This window comes from Clupea harengus, chromosome 10 (genome assembly GCF_900700415.2).
Source record: "Clupea harengus chromosome 10, Ch_v2.0.2, whole genome shotgun sequence".
Lineage (NCBI taxonomy): Eukaryota > Metazoa > Chordata > Actinopteri > Clupeiformes > Clupeidae > Clupea > Clupea harengus.
The window spans coordinates 26,293,644-26,316,886 of NC_045161.1; the positions used below are offsets into that span (position 1 = coordinate 26,293,644).

The window sequence follows — 23,243 nt, forward strand, 5'->3', positions numbered from 1 at the left end:
ATACAGATACATGGCGTTTACCACGACTGATTCCTCACACAAATCCTGGATTTCAGTATCAGCCTGCCTGAGTCCTTCTCATGGCCAGCTATTTATAACACTAGATTGGAGTGAGATACTATCAACACACAGAACACACACTCTCCATACATTTACCACATACTGGTAATTACTTTCCCTCTCCCTTTCTGAGTTCCATGAAGGCCACCTCTGGCTGAGGTTAACAGGTCTGACTGGGTCTGAACAGACACAGTATCTTACCTTGTAACCTTGGAGACGGTAAGTAATGATGAGAGAATGACACTTGAATGACTGTGAAAGTTTTTCAAAATACCAGCCACCTCCAAAAAATGTGCCTAATATGTCAGGTATGTTAGGTACTGTTTTGGTGTAAAAGAGCCTGTGAACAATGTGTATCTAACACCTTGGATCTAACTAAAAACCATCATGATATTTATCTAAGATTACATTGCCTTGGATCTTACTGAAAACCAACATAGTATTGTTCAGCATATTTTGTGATAGAGTAGAACCCAGAGAGAGATAACAACAGAATGGCCCACATGCTAGCGGGAGGAGAGGTGAGATTTTTGTGTTGCAGGCGTATCTCAGACAAATTCTGTGGAATCCTTGCTCTGTGTGTTGCCCGTTGGTGTTTAACCTTGAAGGGCAGGTAGTAGTAGTAGGATGTTCCACCCTGTGACTGTGGACACCATAGACATATAAAGGTCTATATATGTCTATGGTGGACACCCCGTGGTATCCTCCATTGCCCACATCCTCAGTGGACACTTCAGCATTCAGTGGAGTATTTACAGGGTGTGGCCAAGCAGCCCAGATAGTAACCTGCCCTGGGGCAGATTCAACCCAGATCAGGGAGGGCTTGCGTACACTTACCCCAGCATGGCAGTGTTTACCGTAAACATGTCATTTCTAGCCGGGTGTAAGCTGCTCAGCGTAAGGGCGGCTCACTCTCCTTTTGCAGTTGAGTGGAAAAATCGTATCTTGTAAATATGGAGACATTCAGCCTACACTTTCATACCAGCCACTCACACCCTGGAAGCATAACTCTGAAGACGATCTGGCGTTTACCAAACAAAATACATGGCTGACTGCTTTCAGAGGTCTGGTCTTCTAATACTCTTGAGTCTTGACATGAGTCATGAGTGAACTGTATATCTGATCCATGGAAATCAGATAGGCAAGACTTGAGTTCATATATATAAATGTGTATATGTATAAATTGCATAGGGGCTTTTGATGGGACTTGATCTGGAGGGTGTGTTGTTTGAGGTTAGGCTCCTTGTGACTGTACCAAGCAAATGAGCCTGATCACTCAACCCAACTGGTGTGTCCCACTACCAGGAAAACACCATTCCACTCTCTGAGCAAAGGTCTGAATATACCCGTCTCATATTATAAAAATAACAATTTGTACAATAAAATTTGGTGATCTTATCCCCGTTGTCCACACCAGTGTTGTAATGGCGCTCTGGATTCAACAGGGGGCGCAGTGATGTGGCATTTATTTTACTGCCCTACCCGGTGTAAATTAACTAATGTCAGAAAAAATATTATGCTCTCAAGGACATTTCAGGCTTAGAGGTGACCCAGAGGTCAGGTGAGAGGTGACCCCGTCACCTAAAGTGAGCTTGTTCAATTCACTCAGAATCAAATGAAACATCTGTCACTGCCTTCTCACATGACCCAGCAGAAGATGTAATTCATAGATTCGTTTTTTTGTGTTTTTCTATTTTGAACCTTTTACATTTCCTCCTCTGTGTACAACAGGTCTCTAAAGCAAGCAGATGTGTACAGCTGACCTGGTGAAGCTGACATGTATTACTCTTGTGAAACAGTGGTGTGACAGAAATAACCTGATATAACATCAAGCGCTACAAATCAGACTCGCGACAAACTCGAGGTCTGACTCCTCCTAAGACAAAGGCATGTGTCAAAGGAAGGGACAAATAGTAAAGAGGGAAAGAGGCAGACAAAGAGAGAGAGAGAGCGGGAGAAAGAGAAAGAGAAGATTGCCTAATCCTTTATGACCCACGATGCAGAGTGTTGTTTCCCAGAGTACTTTTCCATCACCAGGCAACCACAGTTGGTGCCACTGATAAAATGCCCATTCAATCAGACACCAGGGGAAGGGGGGCTCTAGCATCTATTCTTAAGGGAAGACCTTTTTGCCTGGTCTCTTCCCCCTCCACAACCAGCCAGAACAGGAGCAAGCAGGAGGAGCTCTGTTTTGCCCCATTCCTGAGACACTCATTTGACCTTGATCGGTTCTTCACAGAGACACACTGAGACAATGAGGGTTTTGGTTTTCACTTCCCAGCGGGGATGTTAAGGGACACTTGCATATGGTGAGGTCACACAGGGAAGACTGGTCGGGCGAGCATGCGGCACCGGAGATGACACAGGAAGGCAAGCCAGGAGGACTAGACTGTTTCAGGTTCCTATAGCAGCCAGGCCTCTGCACATAAAGCCTTGCCTCGAGGGCTTGGGAACATGTAGCCTTAGCATTCCGTGACACAACTGTGCCAGTGAAAGCACAAGGCATTTGCGGTTCAGTATAGGTATCAGGTTATTCTGGTGTCCTCTGAGTGGTAGAAGTGCTATTGATTCTTGTTTTGACCGTCCCTTTTATCAAGAACATCTAAGAGGAAAACAAGAAACATTTTACGTAACAGGGTGAAACTGAACAGGGAAGATTTCTAGTCCTGAACAGAATGTGGCTATATTTTACTCAGAGAACAATTATCTCATAGAAACCAGTCACAAGTCATTCGTCCTTCTGAATGTTTTTCATTGCTAAATTAAACCCAAGATGTTAACCATAATATACCCAATGTGGTGACAATACATTAATAGATAATAAGAAAAAGTCCGTCACAGAGAGGCTTATAGACCCTCTCCGGTTAAACATGTAGTGTTGGCATTAATCCTTTAACTATTAATTAATATTGATTTTTTTTCTGTTCTGTCACATTGTCCATGCATTCCTCTCAGGCAGAGAATTGGTACTTGTCCTGGGTTACTAAGGGTGGGTGTATGAGTGGTACTTGCCCTGCGTTACTAAGGGTGGGTGTGTGAGTGGTACTTCCCCTGGGTTGCTAAGGGTATCTTGCTGGCCCGGCCTTGGTTGAGCGTGCCAGGTGGTGTGAGAACAAGAACGCTTTTCGAGTAAAGCAGGTCTGGGAAAAAGACCTGCTCTTTTCACAGTCCAGGCTAACAGCCAAGGCCCCGGATTAGCGCCCTGACATCCTCCTGTGCAAGCGCCATTGCACAATCACCCATGAACCCTCTCAGCTATTCCTGAGCGTACCAACGGCATTCTTCAAACATCAACAAGAGCAAACTACCTCTTTTGTTTCTGTGAAGAGGGATGGTGCTCCTCTGAGGCTTGTCTTGATGATAACTCTAGCTGAGATATCATTGGCTTCAACACAAAGGGCATTTTCACAAGTCCATGGTCGTATAAATGTGAAAGTGTAAAGAGGTCGTCTTTAATGCTGCGTGAGGTAGATTGAACCCATGAGTAGCCCTTTCCAGGAAGTTCCAGAAAAGCGTCTGGCTAAATGTTTGGGGGGCACCTGAACAATAAGCCCCACGCTCCAAGCCCCTTGCTCACAGCAGCATTGAGCTTTGTGGCTTTCTTAATACCCTGATTTATTCCCTCAGGTTTAATTAGCCATGAAGTGGCGGAAACCCTGCGTGGAAGAAATAATGAAGCCTTTGTCAGGAAAAATCTCTCGACAGAGAGAGAGGCAGGAGGCAGGGCCTGGTGGCTCATCCTAAAACTGTGGAGCTCTGTTCCCACAGTGCATCAGGATCCTCCCAAAAGAACACAGATGCATTGTGTGTTTCATGCCAGAGAATTAAATTCCCAGTTCTCGCTGTCATTGCTGTTGGATAGACAGTAAACAGGGGCCCTGAACTAACAGCTATTGACCATTATAGAATGTTATGTTATAGAATGCTATTGACCATTCTAGAATGTTATTATGTTATAGAAAGATATATTCAGAAACAAGGTTCCCCATAAATGTACACATCTCAATTGTATGTGTAACTGCTCTTGGCTCGAGTACATTTGCTTGTGGGCACATTGTTTTCGGTAATGTTTGTCCTTAGGCTGTGTCTGGCAGTGAATGAGCTGTTAAATAAACAATCCTTTAAGTGCATATCCAAACAAACGGACAATGGCCTGTAGGCATCTGAGTACTCCTCTTACAGTGAGAGTTTGAAAATAAATCTGCCGACTGCTTTGTCATTAATTGTAGTCCTGCTGCCAAATAACCCGGCAACCACTACACACTCCCATACTGTGTCTGGGAGGGCCTTGTACAGTCTTATTGGACTCTTACTTCAATACAGTAACGCCTCTGAGATGTACCACTAAATCAAAGTAAAATTACTTAGCACGTAGCAGTAGATGTTGAATCAAACACAAAGGTTTTGTAATCATGTAATGTAAAACTTTTCAGTCTAGGTGCTTTGCCGTTGTCCAGCTGCGGCTCCATGTTTGCTGAGTATTTGGCACATCGGGGTGGTGAGCAGTGCAGTCCCTTTGACATCCAAATTGGATTGCCCCAAGCGTAACACAACACCTGTCTGTGCAGAGCAGCGCAGATGAGGCTGTTTTCCCTGACCTCAACCACAGCAGGGACCTGGAAAAGATCCTGTTTTCTTTTGAATCATTCAGATGGTCTCTCCCCGGTCTCACCCCAGTCTCTGCGCCGCAGCGAAAGAAGGATGGGAGTGCCAGCGTGATAGAAATTCCCCACTACACACCAGCACGTATGGTATGAGGTACAACATTCATCCACACACACGCACACATATTCACATACACAAACGCGCACACACACACACATACTCACATACACACGTGCGCGCACCCTTTAACACATTAGGAAAAAATGGGTCCATAAGGAAATCTGAGAAGCAGGAGATTTTAGCCCAAATCTCACCTTTAATATCTCATTGTTGTCTCAGAGAAACTAAGGAACTAATATGGAGATCTCTCTTTACATGTAAAAAGAGACCTAAAAGAGAGAAAGAGAGAGTCATCTCTTTCCATGTTTTGTAGCTACAAGTCTCCATCCTCTTCATCGAACATGGTGTGCACAAGGCCCACATGTGTCAAATGCATTATGGCTGTTGCTCGTTTCATTTGGACCATCCTTTACCGGAACAAAGGTGCACATGAACACACAAACAGCAGTGGAGTGTGAGGACTCTGCTTTGTGCTACGAGGCCACAGTCAGACCTCCCTGGAAACATGGAGGTCAATACTGTTCTCCTGAGCTGTGCTACTCTTGGAGGGTCAACGCGGAAAACACTGAGACATCAAGAGGCTGTTGTTCTGCGACATTGCAGGTGGTAGACTGCTCGGGGGGGGGGGGAGAAGTTTCAGCGTATGTGAATGTGAATGTGAATGTGAATGTGTGTGTGCATGTGTGTGAATGAGTGTGCGGGAGCGTACGCACGCGTGAGTGTTTGTGTGTGGGACTCTTTGTGTGCGTATGTGAATGTGTGTGTATGTGTGTGTGGCTCTAATGGTACTGTTCGCCCCCCATTGTGGTGTCTACCCGAGTGTCACAAGTGCAGTCGTGCGGTGTGGTTGCTTTGAGGTGCCGACTCCAACCCCCCCCCCCCCCCGCCCTAGCAGACAACAGGACTGGACACTTTCACCAGACTGCCGCAGCCCTGTAGTGACCACTGGTTTTAATGTCTTAATCTGCTTTTAGCCGGCGATCTACAGTATGGAATCATCAGCCACTTATTCCCAAACCGCTGTGCCTAATCCCCAATTAGCCTCCGAAGTCTCCCGCCGGTCTCAATCCGGACTCGGCCTGCGTTTGTCCTTCTGTGAGGCGTGCCTAATGCAACATGTCATCTGCACTCCGGTCCGACGCGCGGAGAAGCTGTGCTGTATTCCACCGCACCGCACAGCACATGCCACTGTCCAAAACATCACGTGTACCCGAGTTCAAATAGCCAGCGCACTGGAATGGGTTCAGCCCTGATGTGGCCCGGGACAGGCCCGGATGTGGAGGGGCACAGGGCCGGATGCGGACGGGGACAGGGCTTGATCCATTCCCTCCACTGAGCACACAGCGTGCTCTTTTTTCTTTTGGGGCCGCTGCCATGTCACATTTGTTCAGGGCAAGACGATCGGATCGCAAAGTATGTCCATTTTTTTTCCCCCCAGCAGATGTCTATACAAACTGTCACACTGTATCATCACACACGCTTTGTGATGCTTTGAAAATACGCCGTGTTCCTGCTCTCTTTGTAATACCGATGTGGCCTTTATGAAGTGCCATGAAGTGTTCAGGAGGAACACCCCCACATTAGCTGACTGGTGGCACTGGGTTGTTTGTACGTTATGTTTTATTTTCTCTTACTCCTGTTTGGATTTATTTGAAAAGCATTCATTCACATCACCCATAAACTGCTACTATGAGCAGGCTGTGAAGATCTGAACTGACCCTGGCACAGATCCTATGAGAACTGTCTCCCAGCTGAAAAACTAGGAAGCTTATTTTTGTATTTTTCATCAGTTTGGGACTTATTATGGCCAGCTGCTGGACTGAACTATCATTTCTATCCCATAATTATACACTGGCGTGACTAACAGTTTTCCAAAAATGATTGTTGTTAAAATTGTACAGCCACACACGTTCCTGCAACAGACCATAATTACAACTATTTGAGCTTAAATTGCATTTGGGAATTGACCGTGTTCGTGTTAACGTCCTCAACATTTAAAAGTCCGAGGAGGTGTAGTTGAAGAGTAGTAAAAAGATGCATTACTGTTGAACTCATGCACCCCACTCCACGCTCCCCTTCACCATATCTATTCTGTGATGAGCACCCCGTCCCATTTCCACTGTTGTCATTCCTGTGGTGAAGAGATGTGGAACACATACACAACCCCCCCTTCCCACCCACCACAATGGCTACTCTGCTAAGAACCTCATCACCACATCCATTCAGTTTCAAGAGACCCCCCCCACACACACACACACACACACACCATTTCCATTCAGTTATGACAGAAGCCCCCCCCCACACACACACACACACCATGTCCATTCTGCTGTAAGGACCCCCCCCCCCCCCCCCCCCAACCATATCCATTTTCCCATGAGGAACCCCTGCCACACACACACATCTCTTCCACTCCTACTGCATGTGTGTGTGTGTCTCTAGGAGGGTGGCTCCTGTGTGTCCCTGTGGCCGTGCTGGCAGTGTGTCTCCTGTCATCGGTGCAGGGACTTGGAGACGGCTCATGTTGCTCTGTGATCCTTGGCTCAGTCGCCATAAATAAACAGAGCTGAGGGCCGCTGGCCTGGTCCCAAGTGTCCACTGGAGAGGGCTGCAGCTGCTGGCTCACGCCCAGGTTCCAACCGGCGCAGGGGGAGAAGACACAGACCCGTACCCCTGTGACACCACACACCACACCGCACCGCACGGCACCACACCGCACAACACCACACCACACCACACCACACCACACCACTCCACAACGCCCTGCACCACATCACACCGCACCGCACCGCACCACTCCGCACCGCACCGCACCACACCACACCACACCACACCACACCACACCACACCACTCCACACCACACCACACCACACCACACCACACCACACCAAGTGCAATAAGGGATGGAAATTGTGGGCCTAAACTTGCCACAGTCTGCCTGTGGAGATAGAGATAGCAGCAGTTTATAGCCGCCATGACACTTTCTGGTTACTTCCCCTGATGTGATTCTTAAAAAGGTTGTGTACAAACTTAATCTTATCCAATCCAGGACTCTTTTATTGACTGTGATGTGCCAAAGATGTGTGAAGTTTGTATGGGCCAAATGTTTTGGTATCTGACTTTCAGTCCTCCCCTGAATCCAGTCTGAGCTTCCTTACTGATAGTTTGGGCCTGTTTTTCAGGGCTGGAACCATACTGCTTCTGGAACGTCCCGGGGTAAGACTGGACGAGCATCTACACTACCTTTGAACGCTTGCATTTGTTGCCACTCACCCCCACGCCTTAAAAGTGTCCTTGGCAAAGCATATTTATATACATTTTCCAGTGATGGACTTTTAAGTCTCACTTGATGTTCAACAGAGCTCTGAGAGCTTTTTGTGTCCTGAATCCCGTGTCTCTGATTGGGAGACCTTGACACACAGTGACCAGCATGCACTTCTTCATCACTGAGAACATCCCTCCTGTCAGTCCACCTAAACACAAAGGACAGCTGGGCTTCCCCACCGGTCACTGCTGCCTGGACAGCTTTGTCTTGGATATGGCACTTATAAAGCTTCTGGAATATACCCACACTGTCATTTCCTGCGCTCTGTGTACTCTGAGGGTACAGCCCCGCTCTTTAAAGCTCTTGGATGAGACATCGGTGTGGATTTGTCTCTGAAAGCCCAGACGCTGTGCGGTCAGGGTATCTGAGACATGCGCCACACAACGCAGCCAACAGACTGCCGTAATTACTGCCCAGTGGCGATAAGAGACTTGGGCTTGGAAGCACCGCACGCGATACAGCAAGATTTATGTCCAGTGACTTTACTGGAAAACAAAACAGCGATGTGTGGTCTTTGAAGAGGAAAATATAAGCATTTAAACTTTAACTTTATTCATTCAGCCTTCAGCCTGTGGCTTACAATAAAAAATGACATTTAAGGACATTAAATGCTTATGCTGATATATATATATTATATAACATATGAACAAACATATTTACCTGCGACTAGTACTACCTAAAATATGCTAACAAGGTATAAGATTTTCTACTCGTTTAACACAATAAAACATTTTGAATATGATATTTGCAAAAGTATGGTAGGGAGGAAAGAAATATAGAGTAGGAAGTTACAGATTTTTACAGGTCAGTATTATTTTATTAGTTGTATTACAATAAGTGTTTTACGCTGACATGATATTATGTATTATGAAATTGTGAGTGTAGGAGCTTTGTATCTATACGGAAATGACAAAGATTGATTAAGATAATAAAGACATGAGACACACTAGAACGCGACAACATTACACAGTATCAGTCAAACAATATAACAGAGTTAGTTTTTACAGATACTTTCCATTTACAAGAATAATAGTGATTCAAATGTGAAAATGTATAAAAATGTGTGCAAGCACCATATATGTGAGTTAAAAGCTCACAACCTTTTCTGTGAGTTAAAAATTCTCAAAGTTACAGTCATGCTCTGTCATCCTGCACAGGATGTACTTCCACTGCCGATCCCTGAAACAAAGCAGAAGGGAGAATGTCATTGTCTTTATTGTCTTTATGGTCTCAGGTCAATGCCATTGTTTTACTGTATGTTTGCAAAGAGGTATGTCTGCAATCTAGAGTGTCTTTGCCGCAAGAAGAGAGAAGTCATTGCTGTTGGCAAACCTGAGCACCCCGCTGAAGGTGGTCTGAGCCCCTCGGATGAAGTAGCCGTAGCTGGGGACGACAAAGTCGGATTCTTCCTGATAGTACTCTGGATTCTCCTGGGTCTTCCTGCGGGGGGATTATATACAGTCATTCATACAGGCTGAAGACAGTGTCTGGACACATGCTAATGGTGGATTGGCACACTATTTCATCAGAATGACTGAGTGAGAGAGGTGCGTGATGACTGAGTGAGAGAGGTGCGTGATGACTGAGTGAGAGAGGTGCGTGATGACTGAGTGAGAGAGGTGCGTGATGACTGAGTGAGAGAGGTGCGTGATGACTGAGTGAGAGAGGTGCATGATGACTGAGTGAGAGAGGTGCATGATGACTGAGTGAGAGAGGTGCGTGATGAATGAGGTGCATGATGACTGAGTGAGAGAGGTGCATGATGACTGAGTGAGAGAGGTGCGTGATGACTGAGTGAGAGAGGTGCGTGATGACTGAGGTGCATGATGACTGAGTGAGAGAGGTGCGTGATGACTGAGTGAGAGATGTGCGTGATGACTGAGTGAGAGAGGTGCGTGATGACTGAGTGAGAGAGGTGCGTGATGACTGAGTGAGAGAGGTGCATGATGACTGAGTGAGAGAGGTGCGTGATGACTGAGTGAGAGAGGTTCGTGTGATGGAGATCTGGTCTCTCAGAAGAAGGGAAGGTCCCTGTGGTAATGTGGAGGGGGTTAGACGCACCAGCAGGAGTAGGGGCATCGCCGGCTGTAGCGGCAGCACCAAAACTGCCACTCGCGGTCCAGAACCGCGCTAAAGTACTGACTCTGCACCCCTGCCACCAGACCATTATTGGAGCACGTGGCCGACCTGCGAAGCACAAGGGAAGGAAATCAACAGATGTCTTGGGTCAAACGTGTTTAACGTGAAGGGTTTTGCCATAGGTAAAACATGTTGTCATGTTGTCAGTCCCTTATAATAACATTTACGAGCCTGTCAGTGGCAAAAACAAGCTGTTCACTTTGATGTGCTGACTTGCCATCATAGGATCCCATTGTATAGCAATTTTGCACTAACTCAGTAGTGGACTGATTTCAATCATTAATTGTCCCTAGTAAGTACAAATTTGGACCCTAAAAGATCTAAAAATAGAGCCCAGGTTGAAAGTTTCCCTTTAATGAACAGATGTCTACTGTGAAAATAGTGACAATGTGTCTATAGGGGCAAAAGCAACGGACATTTTCTAGATGGAACTTGAGGGCATTGATGAGGCAATTGCCAATACTGTATGTATTTAAGGATCCCATGAAAACAAATGTGAACCATGCCAATGATGGCTGCCGTGTCACGGTTCAGTTTACATTCGCTGACAGGCATACCTAAATGTCACCAAGAAGCTTTGCTGACATGAGTTAAGACCATTTTCAGAGAGATCATTTTCCGTCTCTGTGAGCATAGTGGTTGTGGATGATATAGGCACATAATGGATCTATTCAAATTTTTCTGTCAAATTATATATAGAACCAGTGCCTGCCATCCCCTCCCACACAAGTCTGAGTTTGTTTGTCGGTCGGTTTGGCCCTCATCAGAAAATAAAATACAGGATTTGTTAGTCTAACTTGAAATGGTTGTTTTGAAGCCCATAAATCACGTTGTAATGTCTAGCTGGCTTTCTTGTCAGTCTCAGTCAAGAGGACTTCCTTGTGTGCATAGGAGGTGAGAGGAATGTAAAATGAAGAACGACCAACTTGACACGTCGGCGATTGGTGAGGTATCGGACATACAACTTTAGGGCCGCCACTGTCTCCATCTCCAAATTTGTGGAGAACATTATATCTAAGAGATAATCCACAGTCCCTCACTCCTAAATTATTCCCAAATAATGTAATCTTCATATCAGAGAAGAGCTCCGGCCACTCAGGGTGACCTTCATTGTGTTTATTTTATCTGCGGGCTCCGATCAGTGATTGTCTGTAATAAGTAAATAAGATTTAAATAGACCCCTCCACGTAGAGGTGGAAACCTTGGCCCTGATGCAGGACCTTGATTTTCCACCTCATCTCATCCAGAGATGCAGCTCTGGAGGTTTAGATCCTCAGGGACCTTTCCTCATGCCACAGTAAGCAAAGCTCAATCAGGAAAAGCAGACGTTGATGCAGCCAGTGTGTTTAAAGGACTGCAGAGAGGAGGCTTTAAGAGAGACATTTCATTTGTATGGACTCACAGATGGTGGTTGAGTTACTTGAAGCTCCAGCTTTGTCCCCAGGTTTAGTGTAAGCACAGGTTTGTTTACAGAGCGACTGCAGAGAGGAGGCTTTAAGAGAGACATTTCATTTGTATGGACTCACAGATGGTGGTTGAGTTACTTGAAGCTCCAGCTTTGTCCCCAGGTTTAGTGTAAGCACAGGTTTGTTTACAGAGCGACCTGTTTATGGCCCATACAGGCTGCTGTCAACACAACAGAGCCACCAACATCAACCGCATGTAGCCCCTGCACTGTCATGGCAACACAGACACAGGGCAACGGACCTCAGCCAATCGGAATTAGGTTAGGCCTCTCCCAGTGGAGTGCCTGTTTCTTTGCCCGAGCGCAAATCAAAGTGACTGCTTTGATAGTGTGAGAGGAGGAGGGTGGGTGTGTGTGAGGGGGTTGGGTGGTGGTGGTGGTGGGGGGGGGGGGTGTGCTGGTGGGGGGGGTGCTGGTTTGGAAGTCTAGCAAAACCCTTAAGAGCATCAGCCATTAATCCACAGGGTGGGGTGGGGTTCAACCCAGTGCATTCATGCTTTGTGGGGATGTAAACAACCCCACCTGCTGATAGGGACATCATACAGCCATTTGTGTTCACATGCGATGAAATGTGGACAGGTGAAACATATAGGGATACGTGTGGAGCAATCAGTGACAATTATCTGTCTTGTTTACACACACTTTAGCACAAAGCCAAAACAAACAACTCTGCTCTTTCTCTCAGCTCGAAGTTAGTGTACAAAGTCTTATTTACAATACTGCAACTGCATTCTTCTGGGTCTGGAAACAGAACTGGTTAATTCCCTCTCCTAATCAAATGGGAGGCACACAGCCATATCGACCAAGCAGCCTGTGGTGGAGTGGGGTCTATCTGGCCTCGGCACAAAGCAAGCCCCCTAGAGATGAGGGTGGGGACAGATTTTCCACTGGATGAAAGGCAGCCATGGTGCACCCAATTAACCCGGAGCAAAATCCCTCCTGCATGCCACCTTAACGAACGCTGGATCTAAAGGGTGGATCATTAGGGACGTCACATGGCTCCTTACGGAGACCTGCTTCTACTGTAAACTCTTATGATTCTGATACCTCCGTGATATCCTCGCCGCTGAGGCTCTCTTTTAGACTATCCCTCTCTGTCATCCAGTAAGAGCAATACACCACAGGAGAGAACATGAATGAGAAGGGCCTGACAGTGACAGTGATTGATATCAAGCTCATTTCATAGTACTCTGCTTCGTCCACTTAGCTTTTTTTCCCCATTCTGACAGCCTTCTTTCCGGAAACCTTGACAAGAATGCTAAATGTTTCGAGAGTTGCGTTGTGAATTCATAAAGAGAAAGAGAGAGAGAGAGAGAGAGAGAGGGAGAGAGAGAGAGAGAGAGAGAGAGAGAGAGAGAGTGTTCGGTCATGAGAGTTTGAGGGTCATGTAAGGACAAATAACGTCAGGGTTCATCAGTGCAAGAAGGGCTTTGACCGTGACACCCACGGCTCAGCCAATCATGAGAGCACCTCCAAACAGACAGGAAATAGCACTGACATTTATGGACGTGGAGCGCAAACCCAACATGGAAAGTTTGTGTGGAAATGCTGAGAGACCGCCAGCAAGGAGAAAGCCTCCAGCAGAACATGGACCCAGAACGAAGGGAAAGAGCGAGACTGAGACTCTGAGCTCTGATGCTCCAGCCACTTTCTTGGTTCTGTTTCTATGGCGCCAGAGCTCATGTGAAGTTCCAGCTTCAAGATCCACATTGGTTTCAGCGGTGGCGTTTTGCGAGGGGAAATTTATGCCTGGGCCCCCTGCACTGGCTATTTTGTCCCTATGTGGGTTTTAATGAGAGTCTACATTTAGCCAAGCCCCAAAACATGTTACGGCCTAAATGGTTTTACGTAGGACTTGTACCTTACAGCTGGCATACAACGAGGACATCACCAATCACTCTATTTAGGGGTAATTTTACTGTGCTCTGTCATGTTTCAATAGCATAATAGCCAACAGCAGGGAAGAGAGTGCTGAGTGCTGAGAGTGCACAGGGATGCAGCAGACTGCCACTTCACACATTTACTCACTATCCCAACAAGGCATTTGGCCTCAGGTGTGTTAAGTAAATATTGTGTTTGTGAAGGGCAGTGTGCTGCGGCTCATAATGCCGTCTTGGTCTTTCAAATGTGGTAAACTACCGTGACTCCCTACTGTTTGCACGTCGAATAAGCCCGTAAGAACAGCCTGGGAAGCTGAGCGTGGAGAAACCTAAGTGGTCCCATGCTGCTGTTCTTCAGTCTCTGATTAGAGGACCTGTTTCCTATAGGTCTGTGCATATGGAGGGAGGGTTGGCAGTGCGTGAGCCTGCGTGCATTCGTCAAGGGAACCAGTGTGACGTCCTGCAATGAGTCTGGGTGTAAATAGTGTTTCATCATTCTTCATTTCATCTTTGTTTTCCTGTGTGGTTTCTGAGGCAGATGATGACATGTTTTTGTCTGAACATTTAGGGGACACAGACATTTTTGTTCCTTTCTGAGAGTCAGATTGAGAGCGTGTTTATTTTCATCAGATGTGTCTTTAAAAAAAAACAATGGATGAGATTACAGTGTGTGGACTGGAACTGGTTTAAAAACATGTTGACATCAGGACCTGGGATTACATGGCACATGCAGCTGTCCACATGCCTCACACACACACGCACGCACGCACGCATGCACGCACACACACACGCACACACACACACACACACACACACACGCACACACACACACACACACACACGCACACACCCTGCGTATGCAACCAGTTGGCAGCATGCTTTCACTTGTAGGTGTGTTTAGACGCGTAGGTAGGCACTCCACTCATGCATATCGAGATGTGGGCCACACACTGCAATCTGACTCCCAGAATGCCCTTGAGCCCACTCATCCACTCATCTAAAAAAAACACATTGCTTCCTCTCTGTCAACGCCCTTCCTCTTCTACACGAGCAGAGGAGTGTGTTCCTACAGGGAGTGCACACATACTAATAAAACATACATCTATACAATACTGTAAGTGACTCTGGATTAAAGCGTCTGTTAGAAGGATGCACATGAATGTAAGTCAATAGTACACCTGGTCATTCTTCCTCTAGTGCAGTGGTACACCTGGTCATTGTTCCTGTAACACTGTAGTACACCTGGTCATTGTTCCTGTCACACAATGGTACACCTTTCTGGGTCAAAGTAGTAGTATGCCGGGTCATTGTTCATGCAACAAGTCCACCGTCAGCCAGAGCAAAGCCACCTGGGGGCCTGTGTTGTGTGGCAATAATGACCTTTACGAGGCTCGCGTACGTGTCATCTGTAAAAACATCCCTTGGTGTTGTGGTATTATGCCGTGAGGTGTTGCATGTAAAACAATGCAGCTCACTGAGAACAAGAACATCTGGTCTCTTATTGAACGCATTGCTGCATTGCAGTATGTGAAGTTTTCAGCACTGGCAATAAGCCTGTGGTAGGCATGTGACCACATTGACCTCAGGAAGCATGTGGAACTTGTTGCGATGGCCATTTTTCTTCAGAGGTCTGCAGATCTTGTCTATACATAGGTCTGTGCTGATATATAGACATGCCCAGGTCTATATTTGTGAGGTGAGAAATATAACATGCACTGATAGGAGAGAGGTGTCATGTGCAAATGAAGTGGATGGGAAAACATGTGAAGACCTCTTTTCCATGGTCTTAGCTTACCCCAGTATTATGCTGTGAATTATCAAGTATGCATTATACCAGAGGTATGAGATGTGCTCTAAAGCTATTGGTCCATTTCAGTTGAATTTGACACTATCTACATTTATTCCCAAAAATTGTAATAATTTGTACTATCGCCTTCAATCATGCATTCAAAAAGACAAATAAAAATAAGGCAACGGCCATCTTCTCTATTCAAAAGCATTTTGCACAATTTAATTGTATCCACGTAACACTAATCTAGCAATTAAATGCATGTGACGTTTGAACAACATGTAAAGACAAAATGACACGTTAGCTTGAACACAGACTGACCACAGGCCTGCTGATTCCAGGCTGCTGCACCACACAGCCTGCATGTAGCGCCAGTTTAATGATCATTTTGAGAGTAAAAAGCAGCAGCTGCACTTTGCCGCTTTGTTCTTGCGTGGGGAGAGAGGATATGCGGTCGTACTCTTAAGCCAGAGTGTGGAACTGGACAGTAAATTGGAAGCGAATGCCAAAGGCACAAACACATCTGCCTCACATCCCTGTCCACTTCAGATCGATCATCTCTGAATGTTCACAACTCTTTTCGGCTTCAATAAACAAATGACTCAGACATTAATGCAGAACAGCTGTTGGTCCATGAACAGTTTCCTCCCAGCAATCAGACCTCCATCTCTTATAAAAGCACAGCTTGAGTACCACTCTCTTTCCCATAATTCATATCTATTTGCAAAGGTTGACGGCATATGCAGAAACAGTCAAACACAAAAACATTCTTCATTGTTCTCCGGCCATTGTCGGAGGAATGATATTCAAATGATTCCCGTCCACCTGGGTCTGACGAGTTCTCCACTGTCTCCACCAAGATTGCAGGATGCCTCACAGACACTGAATGATGGAAAGCCACCTTCCGCATCAACCTCTCCAAAACGGTTTAACCATAGCTATTTTTTTTTCAGCCTTGTGATTGACATTGTCTATTGTCTTTTTCACATTACCTTTTATGGCATTTGGACTCAAACTGACTCACTGAAAAACCTTAGGTTTTTTTTTTGCATTGAGGTGTTATGTAGTTACATTAGATTTATCACAGCGCGTCTATTTTTTATTTGTCTACAATAACATTTGAATGGAAAATTACAGTATATATACATGTGTGTGTGTGTATATATTTAAAAAAAAAAAAAATATATATATATATACAATATATAAAAGTATGTAGCCCTAGACATGAATGCCACGTATAACTCTTTAAAGTTATCCAGAAGTACAGGCCTATTGTAAGAGATTAATTAAGTATAAAATGCATTTGTTTTGAATTACCAAATAGAACTCTGGACTGAGAGCTGGATTCCGAGTCAAGGGTGACTGCAGACAATCTGGCATCTATTCTTCTTCCGACTACAATAATGAGCTGAAACCACCTTATAAGGGAATAAATGTGCCCTCATAAATGTAGAAGAAACGGTCTAGTGTTTAGTGATAGAGGTTACAGTGGGGTTTAGTAGATTTAACTTACTGTGTTAACCAAGCCTGTTAAACCAAACGTACCTGTCTAACCATGATAGGAGATACTTACATGCATGAGAGGGTTAGTTCTAAAAATGTTGAAACATCTATCTCCTGCTGTCTGGTGCCACTGACTACCAGAGCACCTGGGAATAACTGCAAACTGGCTGGTGCCATAAACTGCACTGGCCAGATGCTGCGGGACTGGACTGTCACCAGTGTGCAGTTCACGGCCAGTTTACAGCTCACTCCAGGCGGCTATCACATATTTCAGGCCAGACTTAAAAAAATCTGTCACTTTCTGAAACAGATTGCATCTTCAAAGCGCAGAGGAACATCTAGATATAAGCCAAGTTGATTGTCACTCTTCTGATGTGATGGTCAGAAAAGCACTGGTTACGCACACACACACACACACACACACACACACACACACACACACACACACACACACACACACAGGGCACCTACCACTCCATCCCGCCGCGGTTGATGTCGTCCCACCAGCAGTCGGTTGGCTCGCCAAGGCTGTATGGTGTCGGCTGGCACTCGAAGCTCCACAGCCGGTCCGAGCCGTCCTTCTCGCTGAAGTAGCTGCGGATGGCCACCAGCGCCTCGCCGTGGGGGCACTGGAAGTTGAAGCCCTGGCGGTACTGGTTGATCCAGGGCTCGTCGTAGAGGTCGTTGGGCTGGGCACAGGTCAGGGCGGCCAGCAGCAGCAGCAGGGGCAGCAGGAAGGGCAGAGAGCGGTGCAGGAGCGTGGGGTGCATTTTGGAGCGCGGCTGGTGTGCGTCTGGAACACCGTCTGGCTCTGGGACTATTGTACGGTGCGGCCAGGGGGAGGTTTCTCTGCCCAGATGTTGTATATCGCAGTCCAGAGACAGGGTGTAATTCCAGAGCTTTGAGGACACGTACAGTTGGAAAGCGACTTTTTATTTCATTCAGGGGGACTTGCCCTCCCACTTTCTGGACGTTGGTGTAGACTCTCTGGGCGGATGCCTCCGAACACGGGGGGGGGGGAAGGGGCGCTCCTGACAGGTTTATCAGGGATTACAAATTATGAAAATGCCATTGGCAAGTTGAACTTTTATACCAGCCATTAGCTCCATCTGGAAAGTGTATTCCCCCAATGTTTGGAAGAAAAGACAACAAAGGCATCTAGATGATGATTGATTCGATGATCTACGTGAGAGCAGCACAGCACAGAGGCCAAGCGCTGCTCAAAAAGCACTGCTCTCGGTGTTCTGGCTCTCCACAAAGCTGAGTCATTTTCGGAATATATCTCGAGCAGTACACCCTTCTTATTGTGTATTACAATGTTTTCATGTTTTCATGAGTGCGCCGTATGAACTGTAATGCCTTAATGGACATTTCCCTCTCTCTTACTCCCTCTCTCACTCCCTCTCTCTTACTCCCTCTCTCTTACTCCCTCTCTCCCACTCCCTCTCTCTCATTCCTTCTCTCTCATTTCCTCTCTCTCCCCCTCACCCTTTCAAGCACACACAAACAAAGCGATCGCTCCAAGTTCCTCTTTGCATGCGTTTCACAAGTCAACGTGGAGCATAGCGAGACACTGGCAAACATTCAGCCTAAGAAAGGCTTTGGCAGGCCTTGATGGCCACCAATCCTAATGACCTTTCACCCCACAGCCTCACAACACACTGTAGGGGGCAGTAGTGCAGGGCACTTCAGAGAAGTGTTGATGAGTGCATGGTGATAACACAGTGTGAAGAAAAGCCATAATAGTCACATAAGCTCTTCTCTCTCTCCCACTGAATAGAGTATTAAGATGTGATACAAAAGATGTGTTTGTGCCTCCAGATCGGGATCTTGTTGGTGAGGAACACAGATTAGGGGATGAAATGTATTTATGCTGTCGGAATGACAAACATGACTTACAATTTCTGCAGAAGCCTTTGAGTTATCAGCGTTGTTAGTGTAAACATTAACTGATCTTATCAATGATTGGATGAGTAGTTCTGTAAACTTTGTCCTGAAAGAGCAACCTGCCAATATGAGACTGTGTGGAGAAGAATGCTTCAGGTGCTGAGTAGGATTTTAGCACCGTGACACGGTCACTTCTTTGGTCTTTGTTCGACTCGGGTGACACTTTGTTCTTTTCCAAAGGTTGCACAGGATGCTTCCAGGCGACAGGGGCAGGCCGCTGTGGGTGTGTGTGTGTGTGTGTGTGTGTGTGTGTGTGTGTGTGGGTGTGAACTGTGTATCACAGTGACCCCTGGTTTCCAGGTGGTGTGTAAGAGACTCAAAGGTCACCCTTAGGTTTGAAACAACAATAGCGGACTTTTCCATTCTGCCTCGGCTGGGCTCAGAGCTTATGGCGGACGGCCAGCTTCAAAGTTATGTGGCGGCGCAGCGGTCCCGTAAAAGTGGCTCATCAAAAAAAAACACCACTGGCCAAGGAAATCCTAAACCAAATAGGGAAATCACATCAGGGAATATGAGAACCACAGGATGACCCCCAGGTCCTGCTCACGGAGCCAAGCCAGATCAGGGCCAGCACTGGGCCAGATACATCTATTTGAATGAGATGGTGCTTTAAAAAATTCATTTGAATTTAATTTAATTTAATTTAATTTAATTCCAAAGTCAGCTACAATTTAAGTAAGTGTGTGCATGGGTGGGCGAATGAGTGAGTGAATGAGTGAGTGAGTAAGTAGCAAGTAAGTAAGTAATCTTTGTCTAAAAAGCAATGTTAAAATGTAACCACTGCAACAGAACTTCAACCAAAAGTGCTCTGCTGTCTGTCCACTAACATGAAGTGAAAAAAGAAACATAAGTAATTCTTGTGGAAGACGTTCAAAATGACAGATATGCCTAGGATAGACCCATGAATCCTTTTGAAGTAACTATCAGCTAATGAACAAGTCAATAGTCAGTTCCAATCATATTATAAAGCACCTGCTTAGGCATACCACTTTCAGCTAAGCTCAAAAATGAAGGGGAGCACAAATTAAATGAAATTAATTCCAGTGTGTAATCTGACACACTGCCTTTGATCTGGCTGGAAAAATGCCACCCTCCACAGGTCTAAAAATAACCAGGCCAGCTCCCGGAATAGAGAGTGAGTGTAAGTATGTGAAGGATTCCAGGGACACCGAAAGGGAGCGACGAGGTAGCAACTGTATTTTTAGACTCTGAACCCTAAAAAAAGATCTGTTGCTTCCAAACCCGGTGAAGATTTGGGCCTGTTGGTGAATTCATTTTCAACTATCCCCCACATGAGGAGAAGAAGAGAAGGAGGAGAGGGGGAGAGAAAGAGAGAGGGAGAGATGAGGAGAGGGGGAGAGCTGAAATGGAAGAGACTGCCTGTCTTTTTTACTTAGTGGAGAGGTTTTATACTCACACGACAAACAGCACACACACACACACACACACACACACACACACACACACACACACTCACACACTCACACACTCACGACGAACAGCACGTACCTGATTTTCTGAACTGACACCCTTCAGAACAGGACATGAAGCACATAAAAAACATAACCTAGGCTTCTCTCTTACGCGTACTGACGTTATTAACACTACAGATATGCATACACACACTTGGCCCTGCGTTAGTGTTGACACTAAAGTTATAGCTCCACGTTGTCGCCCTTCTAAGAGGAATGTTAACTGTAGCAGTGAACCTGAGCAGGTTTCCACCTTGGTTGAAGGACGATCTGGCCTTTTCTGAGCACTTCTCACTAACTGTGGAATCGCAAGTCTACGCTTCTGGTGTTGTGTATGGGGACTTTGGTGTGACACGTCCGTGTAGCTACAAATTTGTGGAGGTGCGTGACACAACTCAAAAGGGTCACGTGGGCCTTTGCAGATGGGGCGTAACCCAAAAGATTGCTTTATTTTGTACACGTGGCCCTTGCGGATCATGTGTAAACAGCTACTGCAAATGTGGCCACAGGCCTTGAGCAAAAACAGAGAGAATGACACTGAACATGTACTGTATGTCAACCAGCCCAAAGACTAAAGCCCGGATTGAGAGTAAGACCAAAATGACTGCTAATGAGAGGATACGTCAGTTCACAGCTGGGTTTTGGGTGTTTAGGCAAGCCAGAGTACCAAAACTAACGAGTGGTGGAGGTGCCGGTCCATCCCAAGTTGTACATTCAGTTTGGAGGAACGTGACGTATACATGCAGTTTCAGGAAAACTGAGATAATCATGCAGTGACGGGAAAGTTCTGTTTAAGGATAAACAGGCTCCTTAATCGATCCCAGATAGGCCCCATCTGCTCCTTGCCATCCCGTTTGCAGCTGCCCTCCAGATCGGCTTGGTTGGAGAGCAGTCTGTGGCTGCCCCCTGACTGCACCAAAATCACTGTTTACACACAGCAACACTTCTGGGCCAACAACCATTCCACTGAGACAGGGTTCTTCTCAAAGAGCTGCGCTGCTAGCTTCCCTTCCCTCCGCTTACCACTCCCAGACGTTCATACTTCTAGCATGAGAGCATGCTGCACCATTGGCAAAAGGAGACTCAGAACAAGCCGCAGGAGTCATGCAACCAGTTGTGACTCAAGAATGTGTTTTAATGTATGTTTGTGACCCTCAAATCGTAGTGGTAGTTACAGTCTCTCACACACACAGTACTAAGAGGTGCGTCTGCAAAATGTGAGACAGTTCTTAACTCTTTTTTATGTAAGATCAACAAGTAGTGTGATGGTTTTCTAGTCATAAAGTTTACAGTAGAAATATGCTTGAGGGCAAGGTCTGCTGAAAGGGATGCTATACAGAGGAACGTCTTCCCCAGTACATGTGGTAAATGAACACAGCATACATGTGGTAAATGTACATTATACATACAAACATCATATGGCATATACATGATACATGCAAAACAGCTTACTGGGTATACTCATAGGGTTACTATTACAAGGGTAAGTAGAGTAGGAACAAAAAAACATGTTGATGGTGGCAATTATTTACATTGCAGGAAAATGCTAGCATAGAGTATGGGGTTGAATAAGTGTATGACAGTATAGTGGGGGTGGGTACGTGTGGGCAGAGGGTTTCTACAAGTAGATTGGGTGAAGAGACTACAACAGCATCCCACAGCGAAGATAGTCTAGACTAGGAAGACTAGTCAATGTATAGCTTGGGTTTCACTGACATAAATACAGACAGAGATGTTATCTTGATTTTGTCTGTCTTTTTCTGTTTGCGTGACGTCACGCCTTGTCAAAAACAACAAAACTGCTTTCGCAGCCTGCCAGAGTCTGTATCAGTGCTTATCTCCTGTCCGGAACTTTCCCGCGCTCCGTCCCATTGTGATGCGTCCCGTAAATGTAAACGTAGCAGCCTTCCCATCAGCCCATGGGATGTGTGAGCTTGATGTGAGGGTCGTTAGTGAGCCATTGTCTTAATATCTCCGGCCCTCCACACCTTCTGTTCTCTGATAGCCACTTATCTCAGTCAAGGTCACATGGGCTCACGCCCTCCCGCCCAGCCCCCTCTAAGGTTTCTTCACAAATTAACCAGGGCCATTAGCACAGAGTGAAACTTAAATATTCCATGATGGATCTCTGTCAATGATTCCCTGTTTGCGTGGCTTTGGGAATGTGATTCCTGTGGCATTCCAGAAGATCCAGGGCAAGGCATTTGCCTGACTTGATGTGTGAAAGACAGAAGGGTACAAATCTTCCACACAACTATGTATACATTGATCAATTCACCATGCCCAAGACCATTTAGTTTTGCTCAGTGTGATCAGTTCTGCAAAGAGCAAATGCAATATGGTATTGTTGGGAGGTAAGATATATCACTGGTATTGCCAGTGGAGATGGACAGCGCTAGTCAAAGAAAACAGTATTATGTTTTTCTCCATGAAATCACCCCGGGCATGCAGAACCATAACAATATGATTTCACAGTGGCTGAGGACCACAGAGTCTCCATTTAAATGGAGAGTGGTTTCCTGCAAGCCCGGTCCCATGGGAGCGAGGCAGCAGCAAGTGTTCCTCCAGGTCACCATGGAGACCGCAGCCAGCCCCCGGCGAACGACTCCACATCCTCCCTCTGGTCTCCTCTCTTCCCTAGCCAAAGATCCCTCTGGACCCAGTTTCCTCATTCTGGACCACTGCAGTCCTGAACGCTCTTGTGGGCCTTAAACTAGCTGAATCTGCTCACGTGTCTTTCCCATCCATGATCGTAACGCTGGGGTTTAATGGAGGTTATGCTGCATGCTGGAAAGAGACTGGGATGACTGACTGACTGAGTGTCTGACTGGACAGGGCCCTGTTACAATCTGCTTTGTCTTGTGCTTGACCAGAGCAAGACAAACAAGGACATATGTCCTCCTAATGCAAACACATGTAGCAGGCCCACATTCTTAC

General features: G+C 46.1%; 1 protein-coding gene across 1 annotated transcript; it reads right to left on the reverse strand.

Annotated features, from left to right (window-relative positions):
- Positions 1-8,642: 8,642 nt before the first annotated feature.
- Positions 8,643-17,830, reverse strand: dpt (dermatopontin). Its single transcript, XM_012821556.2, has 4 exons — positions 17,359-17,830; positions 10,173-10,298; positions 9,444-9,551; positions 8,643-9,290 (listed from the first exon to the last, which is right to left on the reverse strand). Exons 1-4 carry the CDS (start codon positions 17,655-17,657, stop codon positions 9,224-9,226), a joined length of 600 nt encoding a protein of 199 aa, XP_012677010.1. The 5' UTR covers positions 17,658-17,830; the 3' UTR covers positions 8,643-9,223.
- Between the last annotated feature and the right edge of the window lie 5,413 nt (positions 17,831-23,243).

Excerpts from the sequence above, each read along its gene's own strand:
- dpt (XM_012821556.2), bottom strand. The coding sequence starts at position 17,657 with ATGCACCCCACGCTCCTGCACCGCTCTCTGCCCTTCCTGCTGCCCCTG. Across the intron at positions 10,299-17,358 it reads AACCGCGGCGGGATGGAGTG|GTCGGCCACGTGCTCCAATA; the intron begins GTAGGTGCCCTG and ends TGTGCTTCGCAG. Across the intron at positions 9,552-10,172 it reads CGATGCCCCTACTCCTGCTG|GAAGACCCAGGAGAATCCAG; the intron begins GTGCGTCTAACC and ends ATCCCCCCGCAG.